Source organism: Arachis ipaensis, chromosome B1 (assembly GCF_059453495.1).
Source record: "Arachis ipaensis isolate K30076 ecotype BB chromosome B1, ASM5945349v1, whole genome shotgun sequence".
Taxonomy (NCBI): domain Eukaryota; kingdom Viridiplantae; phylum Streptophyta; class Magnoliopsida; order Fabales; family Fabaceae; genus Arachis; species Arachis ipaensis.
Genome location: NC_142436.1, coordinates 5,836,582 through 5,853,407, shown reverse-complemented (window position 1 = coordinate 5,853,407; position 16,826 = coordinate 5,836,582). Strand labels below are relative to the sequence as shown.

Genomic DNA, 16,826 nt, shown 5'->3' with positions numbered 1-16,826 from the left:
TTTGGCTTTAATTCAAATTGTATTTTCTATCGGTTTGTGGTTCAACCGGCCAGTTTAAACCGGTTTTTAGAATTATTTAGATTTTTTGTTATTAGTTTAGCAACTTTTATATTTAATGATAAAATTAATTTTTAAAAAAAATAAAAACGGGGCTAAAGCCCAAGAAAACTATACAGAAACAACTATAAAAAAAGAAGTATTAATGGCGTCTGCCATAAAATAAGAAGAAATAACAGAAGGTAAATTAAAAAAATAATAGCATCCCAACTGCAGATTATAACCCTGTGCCGCCAGTCGATCAGCACAACTGCACAAGCCTCTGCTTCCTTGAATTCATGATGAATTTTCCAAGCGGTAAACTTGTGACATCTGGAATGAATCGCAACAACAATAGATTTAGCAGAATGGAAATCAACATTATTCTCCAGACAAAATTTCGCAGCAACCTTTGAATCTACTTCAATACTTAGGTTAAGAATATTAAGGTTGATAGCCAAATCCAATCTAAGAAGAATTTTCCATAGTTCAGCTTGAGTAACAGAAAGAAAAAGTACCCAACTTAGCACTGAAACATGCCAAAAACTTACCATCATAATTCCTTATGATACCATTGCAAGTTGCAGTTCCTTCTTTTGTGACTAAACCATTAGTATTTAATTTGAAGAATGGCAAGGCAGGGGGTATCCATGTGATTTATTTCTCAAAAAAGGAACCAATTCTACTACTAGTTCGAGAAAGTTCGGATTGTGCAAAATGATAGTCTTTAACTAGATGGATAAATGTCCAACAAATAAAAATTTTTTGGATAGAGTGGTTAGTCTCAAAGATAAACTTGTTCCACCGAAATCAGAAAGTATTCATTGTGCAAACAAAGATAAGAGGCCGAAAGACACCTTGATAGTGGGATTGAGCTAATAGATTTTTCAAGAGTCATGAGTAAAAAAGCTTACAAAGATGTATCCATACTCAATTAATTATATATGTTCTTTCAGGTCTTGTGCGCAACTTTATAATCACAGAAGACATGGAATACAAATTCAGAATAAAAAGACCACAAATATAGCAAAAATCATGGTGTCATTACTTTAGTACCATATAATCAAATGTCAAAAATTTAAAATTTAAATAAAATTTAAGCGATTAAATTGAAATAATGTAAAATAAGGGCAATAATGTTATTATTTCTATTTTAATTATGTTATTTTATACCTTATTGTTTATATTATGTGTTTGTATAAATTTATGAATAAAAATACTATCAAAATAAAAATTATAATATCTATTTTTTAAAATAATTTGAATAATAAATTACATTATAAAAAATTTTATATAATTATTTAATTAAATTTTTGTATTTAAATATTTTTTAATAATAAAAATGATAATTTTTTCAAGAACCCTGGAACTGAAAAAAAAAAGAGAGAGACAGAGAAAAAAAGAGAATCCTATCTTGCTCAAGCCAAAAACAAAAAACTAACACTAACATTTAGTCGAGCAATTTTAGAGCCAGTTCAATCACCATCGACGGATCTAGTTTCTTGTTCTGATTACATTGAGGTTCTTCTCTGGTCCTGTTTATTGCTTATGTTCTTCGAGTCCCAAATCTGAAGCTACATAATATTATTGATTGCGATCAAACATTTCTCTAAGTTTTTTTTTTTTTTTTTGCAGACATACTTGTTTTAAATGATTGTGACGATGTCTCTTATTTCATTTAATCAATTCTAAAATATATAGATAGATTATGCGAAAATTCTAGTTACTTTGTGGATTATATTTGGTTTGACATTCAATTGAATTGATTATTTCCATATTTGCATAGTAGGTTAGGGTTTATGAGGGGATTTGTTGTTGATTGTTTTACTGTTGTTATTGTTGTTGGTGGTGATAGTGTATATAAAGAGAATAGAAGAGAATAGAGATGGGATTCATAATGGAATTTGCGAGGCACTTGGTACTGAAGATGATGGAGGATCCAGAGGAAAGGGATAAGAAGTTCAGGGAGCATGTATATGCCGTGAAAGACAGGTGCGCCAAGACCAAGGAGATGTGGAGTCTCCCAATGAGGCCCTATGGCTTTTGGACCTTTGAGCGCCATAACTCTCAGCTTGCTTGGGATGCCCAGATTAGCCAGGTCCAAGGACGTCGAGACCCCTACGACGACGCCCTCCAACAATTCTCAGGTATCCCATCATGAATTCTCATCACTTCCACACTGCCATGTTTTAATAAACATTCTGCATTTGTGTTGCTATAGAATTTGGGTTAAACCATTTTTAAGGCAGAATTAGAATTGAAGGGGTAATGTTATGCGACTTTTTATCCCAATGGTTCAAGTTGTTAGGTAGATGCACATAAAGTGTTGCGTATCGAACTGTACTTCATTTATGATTTCTGTTTAATGAGTGAATGGTTGAGCCTTAAGATGCTGCTCTTAGCTCATTTGCAGTTTACTAAGGTACATGGACCATCAAACTTTCTGTCAAGCATGCATTGTTTGCCTACACATGCTATGCTATTTGTCATATTTCTGGAACGTGAAGCTGCCTCTCCTGTATTGCCATTTTAGCTGCCGGCTTATCCTTTTCACCTAGCTGGTTTCTTACCTAAAAGTTTGGAGAGAGGGGTTGTCAAAATCTAACATCAGGATCTTGGTGCTTTTTATAAAAGTATATAAAATTATAGCAAAAAATGACCTTTTTTTTGTCCTTTCTTTTTCCATTTCTTTCATTTTATCCCATTCCTCTTTATGCACCTTGGACTTCTTAGGAAGATGCTTGAACAGGCCACTACATTGAGCAAAATATCCATGTTATTGACTATATCTCCATGGCTGCTAGTTATATACAATGATCCAGACCAACTTAGATCCAAAACGGGTCTTGTATGTTATCAATTAAAGCATCAATAGGTGTAACTCAGAACAAAATATTAACTGGGATCGAGGGAGGAGTCATCGTAACAAAAAGTATATTTTTTATTTCTTGATTGCGTCGCTTGTTGGGATATGGTATTGTCTTAGAATGCGAGGTTTCTTTAGTTTTTTTTTTTTTTTTTACTTTTTTCTTTTGATTCTTTCTCTTTGAGGGAAGATTGTAGAAGAAGAAAAAGGTGGGAGGAGGAGGGGGCGGAAGCGAGGGACAAGGTAAGAAGATGAGTTTGCCAATATAGACATGACGAAGGGGAAGAGGGAAGTCAAGGGTTAGTGAAAGAGAAGGATAAAATAGATATTACAAAGTTAAATGTATTCTTTGAATATTTCATTAAGTATGTTTTATAAAGTTATTTTTATATAATAAAAATGCTTTAATCTCACCCATTGATTAAATTTTTAATGGATAAAATTTATAAAGAATCTTGGACCACCAAGGGGGCAAATATACTTTCCTCGATGAAGAAAGCTCCTACTTTGAGTTGGAATCTCTATGTATTTTTCTTATGTTCACATTTTCTGCATTCATTCATATATTATTTCTTCTCTTTTAAATGCAGGGAAATGAAATTGTCACAAGTTCTTTTGGTGCAAAACTGTGAATTCCTCTTATTTCCCTCATTGAATTTTCTGTTCCATTTTTTATGGAGACATTGCAGACAGCTGGTTTTGTACTGCTTCAAACTGTTATCTGAATAAAGTTTCCTAATATTAACTCTGGTATTATGTGAGACTCTTATTTTTCTTTTTAGAATTTATATCATATTTCACAATTGCACTTCCGGGATGCTTAAACATATACAACATTTCTAATGTTTTAAAACAAGCTATTTTTGAATTTTGACATATTTTGTGTGTTACATTATATATTGTAGATTTGGTAACATTCTGGAACTAGTTTTGCCATATAACATACAGAGTAGTTAATCTTGCAAAATCTCAGTGGAATCTTGGGTTCCCATCCCATCCCAAAAACAACCTAGGATGAGATTGTACGAGATATCAGTTTGTGTCTCAATCGCCTCAGCCGGGGTCATGCTGGGATCCCAATCAGAATCTTTGCGTATCCCAGAAATTCCCACCGAGATGATATGCGAGAGTGTCAAATCCCCTTTTTTCCCACACAAGCAGCATCAATAATGGATTTTAAAGGGGGTATGTGGGTATTATCAGTCTAATGTTGTGTTAGTTCTGTTGCTACACTCTCTCGTCAGTAACCACTCTGCATACATTCAGCAATCCTTATTTCTATAATTTTCTCATGCATTTATGCTGTCTCTTCTTCCCTGATGCGCCACTTGTGCAATATGTTTCCTCTTCCCTAAGCAAGACATTAAGCTTAAACACTTACCATCAATAAAGCTTCCTGCTATCTCTTCCTCTATTTTACTTATACCTTCTCTCCTTGGTCATTCTCAGTTCAGTCTTTGCTGAATCCCCCCCTCCCCTTCTTTTGAGAATCATTGTGTCCCTTTTCTCTGTTCTAAGTTTGTTTCATAATCATTGTATGGTGAAAATTCACATGCAATTGTCTTCATGTGAAATTAATGGTTAAGAATCGTTAGATGACAATTGCATGTGAATATTCACTGGTATGCATGCTATTTATTTTGCAGAATTTTCCTCTTAGCTCTCTTCAGCTCTCCAACTAACATATTATGATGACTATTTTCATGGAAATTTAGTGTCACCCATATTTTATGTCGACTTCAAGGTTTTTGAGACGAAAAATGATATTTTTACAGCTTTTTGTGTATACTTTCTCAATGATTTAAAAACATAAATTTTTATCTTTCTCAATTTTTATGAATAGCTTTTATTATTAAAAGTGAAAGTGTACGAGAAATGTGTATATAAAGGTAATGCATATAATATCAGTCTTTTGAATCTGACGGAGTTATGTTTTGCTTATATTAATATTGATTGGGGCGAGCATCACTTATGCAGCGTCATATGTTTATTAGGACACTGTCATATGTTTATTAGGACACTCTATTATACAGATTCAGGTTGTATAGAGAGAGAATTAAATTTTTTTTATAGTTACTTTTTATTATTTTATTAATGTTCAAAATGTGGGTTCTAGTATTTTTAATCTTTCTTTCATCACATAAAAGAAAAGATCTATAAACTTACATCTTTAGCATATAATTCACCATGTTTATTTTAGTATCTTCTTTTAGAGAGTAACACTTTTATTTGGTCAAATTGCATCCTAAGGTGAAATTTTTTAATTCTTTTACAGATTATATGTTATCCATTATAATCGAAATTTTTAATTAATATAAGAAATCAGGCCGCGACGATACAACTTAAAATTTTCAACTTAAGCAAATTCCAAAGGTTTATAGATCTTACTCCAAGGTACCATCTTACTACAAATAATAATATTGTTATTTGATTAATTGCAATTGAATTACTCTATATGATCAAATAAGATACTTAAATGAGTAAGAGTTTAGTTGTTACTATGCCGAAATTTAAGGTAGTAAGATGAGTAACAATACAAAATACATACTTAAATGTTCCAAAAAATAAAATTCTAAATGGTTTTGTTAGATAGACAATGACTTTTGTTAACAATATAAATAATGGACTTTAGAATTGACCCAATAAAGTAAAAAATACTCTATTTCCAAGTTACCTCTTAAACCTTAACATTAAAATAACCATCTGCACACTTAGTGAATTGAACATTCAGCTATTGTTAACTGTGCATGAGTAAATCGAATCAAAAGAAATAATTATCCAAATAAAAATAATGAACATAATCATCTGCATACCTATTGAATTGAACATTCGACATATTCATTGTTCACATTGTTTAGTATTCTCATTGTCTACAGGGGCGGAGCTATGTACAAGGAAAAGGGGGCAATGACCCCCCTAATTTTAATTTTTTACATGTAAATTATATGTAAATTTCAGTTTAGCCCCCCCTTAAAATTTTATTTTAGTCTTATTTTATTGTATAAATATTTTTTGCCCCCTCTAATATTTCTTCTAGCTCCGCCCCTGATTGTCTACCTATACTTTTCCAATTCTAAATACTGAAGGAGGCTTTATAATTTTATATTATTTATAGTGCAAATCAAAGTAAAGAACGTCTCACCATTTCTATATCATAATAAAAATTAAGAGAGAATACGTGAATTTTCGACTATATATGCTACATGTACATTAAAATTAGCCACTAAAATCAGTCACCAGTATAAAATATATGTTGGAATACAAATATACATTAAAAATAAATTAAACTATACATGTATTTATATATAAATATATTGGTGGCTGATATGAATAGCTTTTTTGATGAATCTTATATACTTTTGGAAAAATTTCAAGTGTACCGGGAACACCAATATTCCAGTTATTTTAACCGTTGATTTTAATTAATATATATTATATATATTTTTTATAATTTAGATCAACGGTTAAAACAACTGGAACACTGTCTTTCCGGTACACTTGAAACTCTTCCTATACTTTTATATGTACCAAAAAGTAACCTGTAAAACCTTGTGTGTGTTAGTGTGCACAAAAATATTTGGTCCTACAAATGTGATAACCAAGAAGAACAGAGGACATTATTCACGTGGTGAAAAATCATAGCCTTGTAACAAAACATTTACGTATTTCATGCAGTAATATCAAATGTTGAGCACCACGTAACATTAGCTTTTGTCAACCATTACATATAGGAGTAGCATTTTGGGAGAGGGTAAAAGTGAGATAAATGAGTATGTTGGACTCAAAAACGACAGAGGTTAAATATTTGTAAACGTGAAAAAATAACAAATAATATATATTTTTAATAATAGCGACATGTATATAAATAGTGGTCAACGTGAAGAAACTTTAGTTTTATTGATATGAACTGCTAACCACTCTTAAAATCTTTAGCTTTCAGGAAGGAACTTGTTTGATGTAATTATTATATATATATGTGTGTGCCGTTGCCACAGATAAGTGCCAACTCTATTTATTATATCTCATTATCTCAACAGTTCTTGAAAACCATAGTTCACCAAATAAAAACTTATGTTGGGTTATTAACATCCTGATACTATTGTCGCATGTATGTGTCGCATACTATATTAGTGCATTAATGCACATGCACTTCTTCAACGGCAAAGCCATAACAATAATCAACTTGTTAACTACGTTTCTTTCTCTCATAATGTACAAATATTTATATTGCTTTTTAATTTGTTTTAATGATAAGAGTTATTGTTTTAACTATTGTTGCACGGACTGAATGTCGTGAATTAATTCCATATCCCACTTGATTAAAGAAGTCCTTTTTAATTTGTCTTTTGTTTTCTCTATGGAGATTATTAGAGTAATCTAGGTGTCAATTTTTTTTAATATTTTATTTATTTTAAATTATAAATTTTAAATTTTAAATTACAAACTTAAATACTAAAATTGAGTAATGTCAGCTAACTAAAAAATAATTCTCAATATTTTTTTATTGTATTAAATTTTAAAATTAAGCCATTAAGATATTCAATATAATTATTATCAAATATATGGTTTGGTTGCAAATTACAATGAGTATAAACATAGATAGCACTCTAAGAGTACACAATAAATAGTATCTCTATCTCTTTTCACTAAGCTAATAGAGCAAATTATTTATTGATTTTTAGGTTAAAAATTAATCCACCTTAAATCTGAATTTTATTCAAGAGTTTTTGTTTGGCAATAAATAACTGCATAAATAAAATGGAATTTAAACATCCCATATATGCTTAAGTGAACAAATTAAATGAACTAATAATTCGACCAACTTAAATTGTTTAATTTATAAACAACTAATTAATAACGTTCTAATGGCAATGTTTTTCATAGCAATAAATACATGTATAATGTATGTATCATGTTAGGAAAAAAAAAAAAAACCAAAACTACAACAATTAATAAAAATTAAATAAGACAAGTTTTAGCCTTTTTTTTATTAATATGTTTTTGTTACCAAATATTTTCATCCTTCACTATATATATATACATTAATTATTTCACCAATATAATAATGGATAATATCGTATATTGGTGGCTTGAAGATCGTTGTACTTTACCATATATGAAGGTGGACCAAAGAAAAAGAAAATAGACACATATCATAACCCCAAAACACACACACATATACAACTAGCTTAGCTTCAAAAAGTGTCCTAGTTTGATGGATATAACTACTTTATGTGATACACAAGTAAAAAATATAACAGAACTTTTATGGTCCTCATCTTTTGGTTTTTGTTGTTTTGGATTAATTTATACTTTACAATGTATATACAACTTACCTCTTAAGTATTCCTTCAACCAACTAATTAAAAGGACATTGTAGCAATGTGTATGAATATGTGTACACCTTTATATAAGGTTGTCCTTCATGTTTAGTCTTGCATTGCATTATATTCTAGGGAAGAACATATCAAAATATACATAGCTACCAAAGAATTTGGAATCTAAAGTACTTGTAGATTATTATTACTCTCAAAAGGGGTGGCTATGGCGGCGGCGGCGGCAACGGCATTCGGAATTCGAACCATGCTACTTCTAGCGATATGCATGCTTCCACTATCATCAGTGGAAGCCATGGTTCGCCACTACAAGTTTAATGTAGGTAGCTGCATTGCATTTCAACTTATTTGAATAGATTTTAGTTTTGATTTAGAATAATGTGAGAAACAAATTATTGAGGAATTATATTTCGAATAGATTAATTTTTAAAAAAACTATCAATAAAGTCTTTTAGCATAACAAACGCGGACAAGTTAGTTCGAATTAAAATCTCCTATCCTAATCATAGGGACTAATTTAAAGATATTGTGTATGCATTTTTTATTCTAAAAGATTTTGTTGGCACTTTTTTTTTAAGAATTAATTTGTCCGAAGTGTAATTAAATCACCAGAAGTTTATTTGTCCCTTTACTCTTTCAATTATTATTATTACCACTTTAGTAATTAATCTAATAATATTTTTTTTTGTATGCATCCAAATATTTTTCTTGTTTATAAAAAATAACAAACTAATAAATCCTTTTATTACCCAACTTCCCATTATCATACTAGTAATTATCCATGTCAATGTCTTAAGCATTTTGTTTTTTTTCCTATGTCAATCATTGAATTATATATCTATCATTTTATATTATATTTTAAATATGAAAAAATGATAAAGAATCTTAATTTATTCGCTTAATTTCTAAATTAAAAAGTTTTAAATTTTGTTATTTTTTATGTTTTTCAAAAATAATATATATTTAAATTTTTATCTATTTAAATATTAAAAGAAGAATTAAGAGAATAAATTAAGGCTTTAAATGCATATCCCTTGACCCATCAATGATATCCCCTGTTTCTAAATACATCAACAAAAAAAGTAGTGATATAACTTCTTTAGCGTCGGCTAGGCTTCCTTTTGCTTAATCATAACTTCTTTTCTTAATTCAGTTGTTTTATAGCTTCAATAAAACACATAAAAGTTGAAAATAGGAAAGTACCTAGTTACTTAGATAGGAATATATAACATTTGATTCCAAGGGGGTGAAAAATGATTCACTTTTATAATGTTTTATGTATATAATATTTTGGTTAATTAATAAAACGTACAATTTGTTCAATTGGGCATGTTGCATATATATATATAATATAAAAATTTGGTAGATGCATGCATGCTCCAATTAGTTAGTTATTTAGTTAGTTATATTTTTTTGTTATTATTTTTGAAGAAATAACTCCTTATATTTCTATATGATAAAAATTAATTAATACCAATACTATATGATTAATAAATATTATCTTTTTAAATCAGTACTTAACTAATAATAATTTGTATCTATATTTATAGGTATTTGTATACAAAAAAAAATTATTTAAATTTATATTTACTAAAATTTATATATATAAATTAATACAATTTATATTTATATTTTTAAAAATTTATATACATAAATTAATAATAGTCAAAATTACTAAAAACAGCTGGCTCCCTATCATTTTTGATTAATTAATTGGTTAATGAAATGTGTAATAGGTGGTTATGAAGAATGCTACAAAGTTGTGCTCAACAAAGCCTATTGTGACTGTAAACGGAAAGTTCCCAGGTCCCACCATATATGCTAGGGAAGATGACACTGTTCTTGTTAAGGTGGTCAACCATGTCAAATACAATCTTACCATCCATTGGTAAGTACTAATTAGTGTTATAGTGTTTTTTTTTTATCATTCTAAATAATATCCTTCTTTTTTCTACTACTTTTTTATTATTTAACAAGGATTAAATAAGATTTTGATTTTGATAAAATATGTAATTATTGATTTCGTATTTTTTGTGGTTTTGATCTTAAATCTCTTTTTTAGTTAATAAAATTTATTTTGTTAAGAAAAAGTACAGGGTGCTATTTTTTTTATTAATTTTTTTTAAATAACTTTTTTTTTACTAACATTTTTTTATCCATACTTATTAAGATCTCATTTCAATTCCAGATTCATATTATTCATCTCTCTCATGGCTTTCAACAAAATCACCACTAACTTTGAATATTCTATTTCATTTTTGAATATTCTTTTTAGTAGAATTTTGGATATTTTTTTATTATACAGTTGAATATTCATTTAAATATTAATATGAGTTAAAAATAAAATTTTAAAAAATAACTATTAACTGATATTGAAATAAAATTTTTAAAAAATAACTGTTAACTGACATTGATTTGATAAACAGTTAGTTCTTTAGTTGTACTCTTTTGTTAAATGTTGAAGGGACTTATTGATATAAAAAGTTATGGCAATATTTAACATACTAGTTAGTATTTAAGGAAACAAACTAACATTAGAAACAAAAATTAAAAAAAAGAGTGAATACCCCGTCGTCCGGCCCCGACAATTACCTCGAAAGGACGAGATCCCAAGAAAAAAAAAAACACTTAATTCGGCCTCTGATATTTTTTTTTTGGGACTGATTAGTCCCTATGCCAAAAAAATAACATTAATTTTTTTTTTGGCACAGAAATCTCGTTGTCCTTTCGAAGTAATTATCAGAGATCGGATTAGATTTTTTTTTTTGTCAAGGATCTCGTTGTCTTTCGAGATAATTGTCAGAGACTATTTTAGGTTTTTCTTTAAAAAAAAAAAGACAAAATTAAAAGTAAAAAAAATTGATAAATGAAAATTGGACAGGCATGGGGTGAAACAACTGAGAACAGGTTGGGCTGATGGGCCAGCATACATCACTCAATGCCCAATTGAACCGGGCCAAGCCTATGTTTATAAGTTCACACTCACAGGCCAGAGAGGCACACTATGGTGGCATGCACATATCCTATGGCTTAGGGCCACTGTTCATGGTGCCCTTGTTATCTTGCCCAAGCTTGGAGTTCCTTACCCATTTCCCAAACCTAATAGGGAACAAGTTATCATATTGAGTAAGTTTAATAACAGACTAAGGGACATTTGTTGTCTTTAAAGTTTGTTAAAAATTTTTAAAGTATTTTTAAGTTTTATTTTATTTTAATTTTTTTTAAAAAATTTTATTTGTATCAAATATACGTCTAACAGCTAATTTTTTAAAAAATTTAAAATTAATTCAACAACAATTTCATAAGAACAACCTTTAATACAAGTGAATAAGGCATAGTTGTTATACATTATTGCTGGATTAGTCCTAAATTTTTTAAAAATTTAGTTGTCAGGGGTATATTTGATATAAATTAAAAATTTTAAGAACAAAATTGAAATAAAATAAAATTTAGAGATATTTTAAAATTTTTGACAAATTTTAAAGATAAAAAATATACTTTATCCTTTTGAATATTTTATAAGGTTTAATTAATATTTAGATTTTTTTATCTTTATAATTTGAAATCTTGTATTCAAGTCTTTATATTATTATACAAAAGTTTTCAATCATATAATTTAAACATTTCTAATCAAATTCCTATACCATGTCAATTTTTTCTTAATATATGGTACTTTAATTATAGAGTTTTGATTACAAATTTTTTTAAATTTTAGGGATTAAATTAAAAATATATTAAATTATAATGATCTGATTAAAAATTATTATATAGTGTAAGTTTTTGTATTATAAATGTTTAAATTATAGCAACTTAATTAAAAATGGATTAAAACTATAAGGATTTATAAAGTAATTAAACTTTTAATTATTATATCTAAGTATTACATTTTCTCTGGTTGTATGGTCAAGAATGAGAGAAAATAAAATCAAAATCAAGATTTTCCTTTGAACATATATAGGCTAGTCAAATAGAATAGAGAATGACTTTTTATAGTTTACCGAAATACTTTATTTTGTTTATTAGGTGAATGGTGGAAATCAGATACAGAGGCTATCATAAATGAAGCTTTGAAATCAGGATTAGCACCAAATGTTTCTGATGCACATACAATCAATGGCAACGTAGGACCTATCCAAGGTTGTTCTTCAAAAGGTAATGAAAACCAAGTACCATAGCCTAGACCAAGTTAATGTGACTTAAAATAACTATAGCAGTATAATAATTAAATTTAATTTTAATGCATTATTTTATATATATATTTAATTACATAATAATATTTTAATAAAAATAATTATTTTTTATATTAATTATATAAATAATTATTTAAAAATAATAGATATAATTAAATAATTATATAAAATATTTACATTTTTATTGTGAATATATTAAAATTAAAATCATAAAAATTTTGTATTAAAATTATAACATACCTATGATGTACACACATTGATATGGATACAAGATACGACATGATACAGGATACACGAATTTTAAATTCTTATTAAACATAGAGACATAATATATATATATATATATATATATATATATATATATATATATATATATTATATAAAATATTTTGATATTTATTTGATATCAAAATATAAATTAATTTTTTAATTATTTTTAATATTTTTATTTAATTATATAAAATATTTTTTGTTTTAATAATTAATAATATATATTATTTTTAAATTAAATTTAATAATATATATTTAGAATAAAGTTGAACATACTAACATCAATAGAATTTAAGTTTGTTCAAACGTGTTCGAAAAAAATATTTTTTATTAAGATACCATTAAACATAAAAAAAACATGCATATCTAATAAATATCAATAAGTATGGTATTTAAAATATGTTTCATATGCGAATAAGATAACTCAGTAAAGTGTAAAGGCTATGTCTGAGGCTCATTTATTTGTTGGGCAGCAGGGTTAACAGTGAAAGTGAAAGCAGGAGAGAGCTATTTGCTAAGAATCATAAATGGTGCGCTGAATGAAGAGCTCTTCTTCAAAGTAGCAGGGCACAAACTCACAGTGGTTGAGGTTGATGCCACATACATAAAACCATTCAACACAAACACCATTGTCATAGCACCCGGCCAGACCACAAATGTTCTTCTAAAAGCCAACCACAAGACCGGCAATTTCTTACTTGCAGCCTCTCCTTTTATGGACGCCCCCATTCCCGTTGACAACAGAACCGCCATTGCGACGTTACATTACCAAGGTATTTTAGTTTTTAATTTTCATTAATCAATATACTAAACTTTTGATATTTTCTATCAAGTATTTTACTCACATGCATGCACATACACATAAATTATGTATAATTTGTAAGTTTCAGTCAATAGTGGACTATCACACTAAACTAATAACATTTTATCAACTTCTCTCTACATGTATACACTTTGAAGTTTGAACCATTATAATTTACATTCATATTATGTAGAATTTATATACAAATTTATAAAGAATATATAACATGAATTATTATATCTTAACTTTCTCTTACGATTACAAAGATTAAATACATTTTACGTTAAATATTAATCCAAAATAGCTAGTTGTTGGTGCTCAATAGTCCTTCTATCTTGTTCCTCAAAATCATAAATTAACAATTATAATTCTCACTTGAAATTCATCAATCCATCCAACTAAATCTATAAGATGGAAACTCAGGTGTATTCGACTTCATATGAAGTTGATAGCTGAGAACTGTTAGATGAAAATTTAGTCAAATCAGTCAAATCATCTAACGGCTCTCAGTTATCAACTTCACGTGAAGTTGACTGCACCTGAGTTTTCACCCATCTATAATCATAATTACCCTAACAAAATCCCTGTCATTTAAATTTTTAACATTTTTATTATGGTGAAAACTCAGGTGCAGTCGACTCCACGTGAAGTTGATAGTTGAGAGCCGTTAGATGAAAATTTAGTCAAATTAGTCAAATCATCTATCAACTTCACGTGAAGTTGACTGCACCTGAGTTTCCACCTTTTATTATTCCTATTATCATATGAATACTTATATCTCTAACAATTTGTACAGGTACCCTTGCCTCAACCGTCACAACAGTGGCTTCCTTACCTCCAACAAATGCTACGGCAGTTTCCACCGCTTTTACAGAATCTTTAAGAAGCTTAAACTCTAAAGAATATCCGGCGAGAGTCCCTTTAAAGATTGACCATAACCTGCTGTTCACCGTGGGCCTCGGCATCGCGCCTTGCGCCACCTGCATAAACGGAACCAGATTGGTAGCAGACATCAACAACGTGACTTTCGTGATGCCAAAGATTTCTCTTCTTCAAGCAAAGTTCTTCAACATCAAAGGAGTTTTCACAGATGATTTTCCAGCAAATCCTCCAGCACTATTTAACTTCACAGGGTCACAAGTAACGAATTTGAGAACCACAAAAGGGACAAGAGTTTATAGGGTTGGTTACAACTCTACGGTTCAGTTAGTGTTGCAAGATACTGGGATGATAACACCTGAGAATCATCCAATTCATCTCCATGGATTCAATTTCTTTGTGGTTGGAAAGGGGAAAGGGAATTTCAACCCTAATAAAGATACTAAGAAGTTTAATCTTGTGGATCCTGTGGAGAGAAACACAGTTGGTGTTCCCTCTGGAGGCTGGGTTGCCATAAGGTTCAGAGCTGATAATCCAGGTAAAAATAGAAACTATTACTGTAATAAAGTAAAAATTCATGTGCAAATTGTTTTTACGTGAAATTAATAGTTAAAAGTTATTAGATAATTTAATATATATAACTAAATTTTTATTTAATTATTTTTAATTATTAATTTCGCACAAAAAAAAGTACATATAAATTTCTGCTTCAAAATAAAATACTATATTTTACCTTGAAAAATTAGAGTGCTAATAATTTTAACTATGAAAAATATAAATTAATTTGATACCATCAAATTTTGAGTTTTTGGATAAAATTATACAAAATGTTTGACAAAATTATCTAATAAATTATCTATTTTCGATAATTTTGTCAAATTATTCCATTTATAATGAATGCAAAATTAGTTTACATTATTTTATGATTAAAATTGTTAATTCTCAAACACTCTAGGTTTGATCACTTGATGGATATATAATTTAATATTTTAAACTTCAGTTTTAGCCATTAGGCTGTTTCATTAAACACTAGTGTGACAAAATACATGGCTCGTTAGTATTTAATTTGTCACGTTAACATTTAACGTAATAAACAAATAGTAGCACTAAAACCAAATTACGTAAATTTTCTAGGTTTAAAAAAAAAATAAAGAAACAACAACGAAAATTTACATATTTTATTACAAAAACAACAAAAATAATTTCAACCTACTTTTTTTTTTATGTTAATGTAGAAGAGTCTCATAAGTCATACAAATAATATAATTACAAATTTACTAATATATTAGAGTTGAATAGTGATATTTAAATGATATTATATGATTAGATGAATATATGAAAGATTTTATATCAAAATTAAATTGAAAAACAATAGAAAATATTGATATTTAAATGATATTATACGATTAAATATATAATGATTTATTTGGATAACAACTACCTTTTTCTAAACAATACATGATTTTTTCTTTCTTTTTTCATTTTAGGTGTCTGGTTTATGCATTGCCATTTGGAAATACATACAACATGGGGATTGAAAATGGCATTTGTTGTGGATAATGGAAAAGGACCAAATGAATCTTTGTTACCACCTCCAAGTGATCTTCCCAAGTGTTGATGAGAATACTACAATAGTGCCATTAACACTCTATGAAGAAAATTATATAGATAGAGATGCCAAAAACAAAGGAACCACCAAGGCTAATATAACAAGGTTTTAATGGAGTGTTAAGAGGTGAAGGTAGATGTGACTAAATAAGATTAGTTCAAATGTCTTCACTCTTTTCTTTTTCATTATATGTTGTATTGTTTTTTGTATTCTTATCTTTCGAGCTCTTTCTGAATAATATTTTTTGCTATATACTTATTAGAATATCGTAATTAAAAAATAAAATCAAAAAAATATTAAAGAAGATTAGAAAAAAAATTAATATAATTTATTAGGATATTATTTCATAACGAATGTACTCTTAGTGAATTTTTAGTATACTCTTAGTCTATATATTAATAAAAACCTTATAATCATAAATAAAAAAATAAATAATAAAAATAATACTTTTTTAAATAAAAAAAAAGAGTAGTATTATTTTAATATGGTGATCTTATGGCAATATAAAAAAAAATGAGTTCTCTGTAATAAGCTGCTACTATCTTTGATCTCTACTTAAACATTGAAAAGAGTAGTATTATTATCATTAAGTAGGTTATCTCGCTGTAGTTTGAGAATGAGTATAATTAGTTTCAAGCATTTTCATTAGCGATTTGATGCTAATGTAAGTATGCTAATGTAAGTGTACTTGCTCTTTTCTCCTTTTCTCCTTGTGCTCAAATATTTTGGATATGAAAGAACTATTTCTTGCAAAAAAAATTAGAATATTATAATTAGGTAATAAAATTAAGAAAATATCAAAGAGGATTAGAAAAAAAATTAATATAATTTATTAGAA

The 16,826-nt window shown here is 28.2% G+C and overlaps 2 protein-coding genes across 3 annotated transcripts; both read left to right on the top strand.

Annotated features, from left to right (window-relative positions):
- Positions 1-1,387: 1,387 nt before the first annotated feature.
- LOC107609326 (uncharacterized) lies at positions 1,388-3,655 on the top strand. The gene is made up of 3 exons (XM_088500920.1): positions 1,388-1,557; positions 1,892-2,183; positions 3,493-3,655. Exons 2-3 carry the CDS (start codon positions 1,922-1,924, stop codon positions 3,498-3,500), a joined length of 270 nt encoding a protein of 89 aa, XP_088357046.1. The 5' UTR covers positions 1,388-1,557; positions 1,892-1,921; the 3' UTR covers positions 3,501-3,655.
- A 4,665-nt stretch (positions 3,656-8,320) lies between these two features.
- Positions 8,321-16,241, top strand: LOC107608935 (laccase-4). 2 transcript variants are annotated; one of them, XM_016310826.3, is made up of 7 exons: positions 8,321-8,557; positions 9,975-10,126; positions 11,120-11,364; positions 12,262-12,390; positions 13,175-13,471; positions 14,297-14,917; positions 15,867-16,241. In XM_016310826.3, exons 1-7 carry the CDS (start codon positions 8,447-8,449, stop codon positions 15,995-15,997), a joined length of 1,686 nt encoding a protein of 561 aa, XP_016166312.1. In that variant the 5' UTR covers positions 8,321-8,446; the 3' UTR covers positions 15,998-16,241. The 2 variants fall into 2 exon arrangements, with proteins under 2 accessions (XP_016166312.1, XP_016166239.1); XM_016310753.3 differs by having other exon boundaries at positions 8,340-8,557; positions 13,172-13,471.
- Positions 16,242-16,826: the final 585 nt, after the last annotated feature.